This window comes from Wasmannia auropunctata, unplaced genomic scaffold, assembly GCF_000956235.1.
Source record: "Wasmannia auropunctata unplaced genomic scaffold, wasmannia.A_1.0 LD335989.1, whole genome shotgun sequence".
Classification (NCBI taxonomy): Eukaryota; Metazoa; Arthropoda; class Insecta; order Hymenoptera; family Formicidae; genus Wasmannia; species Wasmannia auropunctata.
The window spans coordinates 52,313-53,451 of NW_012026901.1; the positions used below are offsets into that span (position 1 = coordinate 52,313).

General features: G+C 29.2%; 1 protein-coding gene across 1 annotated transcript in view; it reads right to left on the reverse strand.

Annotated features, from left to right (window-relative positions):
* Positions 1–510: 510 nt before the first annotated feature.
* Positions 511–1,139, reverse strand: part of LOC105454037 — a 2,994-nt gene continuing 2,365 nt past the window's right edge. Inside the window, exons 4-5 of the mRNA XM_011696366.1 lie at positions 991–1,134; positions 511–599 (exon numbers count right to left, since the gene is read on the reverse strand). Coding sequence (XP_011694668.1) covers positions 549–599; positions 991–1,134 — 195 coding nt within the window. The 3' untranslated portion in view covers positions 511–548. The remainder of the gene's footprint in view (positions 600–990; positions 1,135–1,139) is intronic.

The window sequence follows — 1,139 nt, forward strand, 5'->3', positions numbered from 1 at the left end:
AAAACAATGGAATTTAACCAAAATTTGGGTTAAATTTAAACTGTTTTAAATTATTTAACTCCATTATTTTAGTAAAAAACTATTTATTAAGTAAGGGCAATTTGGCGACTTAAATAAGATTCAGTTTGACACTATAAATTTAATAGTGTTGAAATTAATTTTTTACACATGAAAATAAATTCTTAAAAAAAAGTCTTTTAAATTTGATCTTAGTTATAAATATAAAAAAATTTTCATGACGTTGAATAATTAAATTAAATTTCTGATTTTAAAAAATGCTTTTATTTTAATTTTATTATGTCTGACAAAGTACATTGAACGAGAAGATCAACATTGTATTTATAGCTGTGTGCTTAATGCACTACAAACCAAGATTATCACGAATCGATGCTTCGGTAAATAATTTTCTTGTTCCTCTACTCGCATACACTCAATACGAAACCCCATTGAGTCTCTGAATGAGAAAATTGTCAATTGTGTAAAAGTAAGTACTATAGCCTTTTACATGCGAGGATATACAAGCGCCGTTCAAAGTACATATTTAGGCCTCAATACATCGCGTGCAACACCGACACGTATGACGCCGAAGCTTTTATGATCTACGACATGATAGAAACTATTATAATGATTGTACCCGAATATTATGTCAAGATGCAGCGATTACGAAACAATTGTCAAAATATCATACGTGAGAACACACAAATGTTTTTCATCATTCACGGAGAGAATGATGAGAAATTTTTTTTTTAATTTACCCTGAAAATCATGTTAATCATGATACAACATAGTATTTTGACAAATTTTATGTGATTTTCTCTACTTTATTTACTGTGTACTACAATAATTTTTGTTATAATATATAATAAAAACCAAAAAAAATCATATAAAATTCATCGAAATACTTATATGTTGTCCTACGATTAACATGATTTTCAGAGTAAATTAAAAAAAATTCTCTCCTTGCTTCTATTAAATTTGCTAAATTCTTACGTTGGCAAATTGCTTCAAGGAGAGTTCCGCGACTTTTCCTATCGTGAGCGTCAAGTGCCTTTGAGATCTTACGATTATGATCTGGATATCTTGATTTTGACTCGGGCTCAATTCGTACCAAAGCAATTCGTATGCCGTCTTCTGCTTGA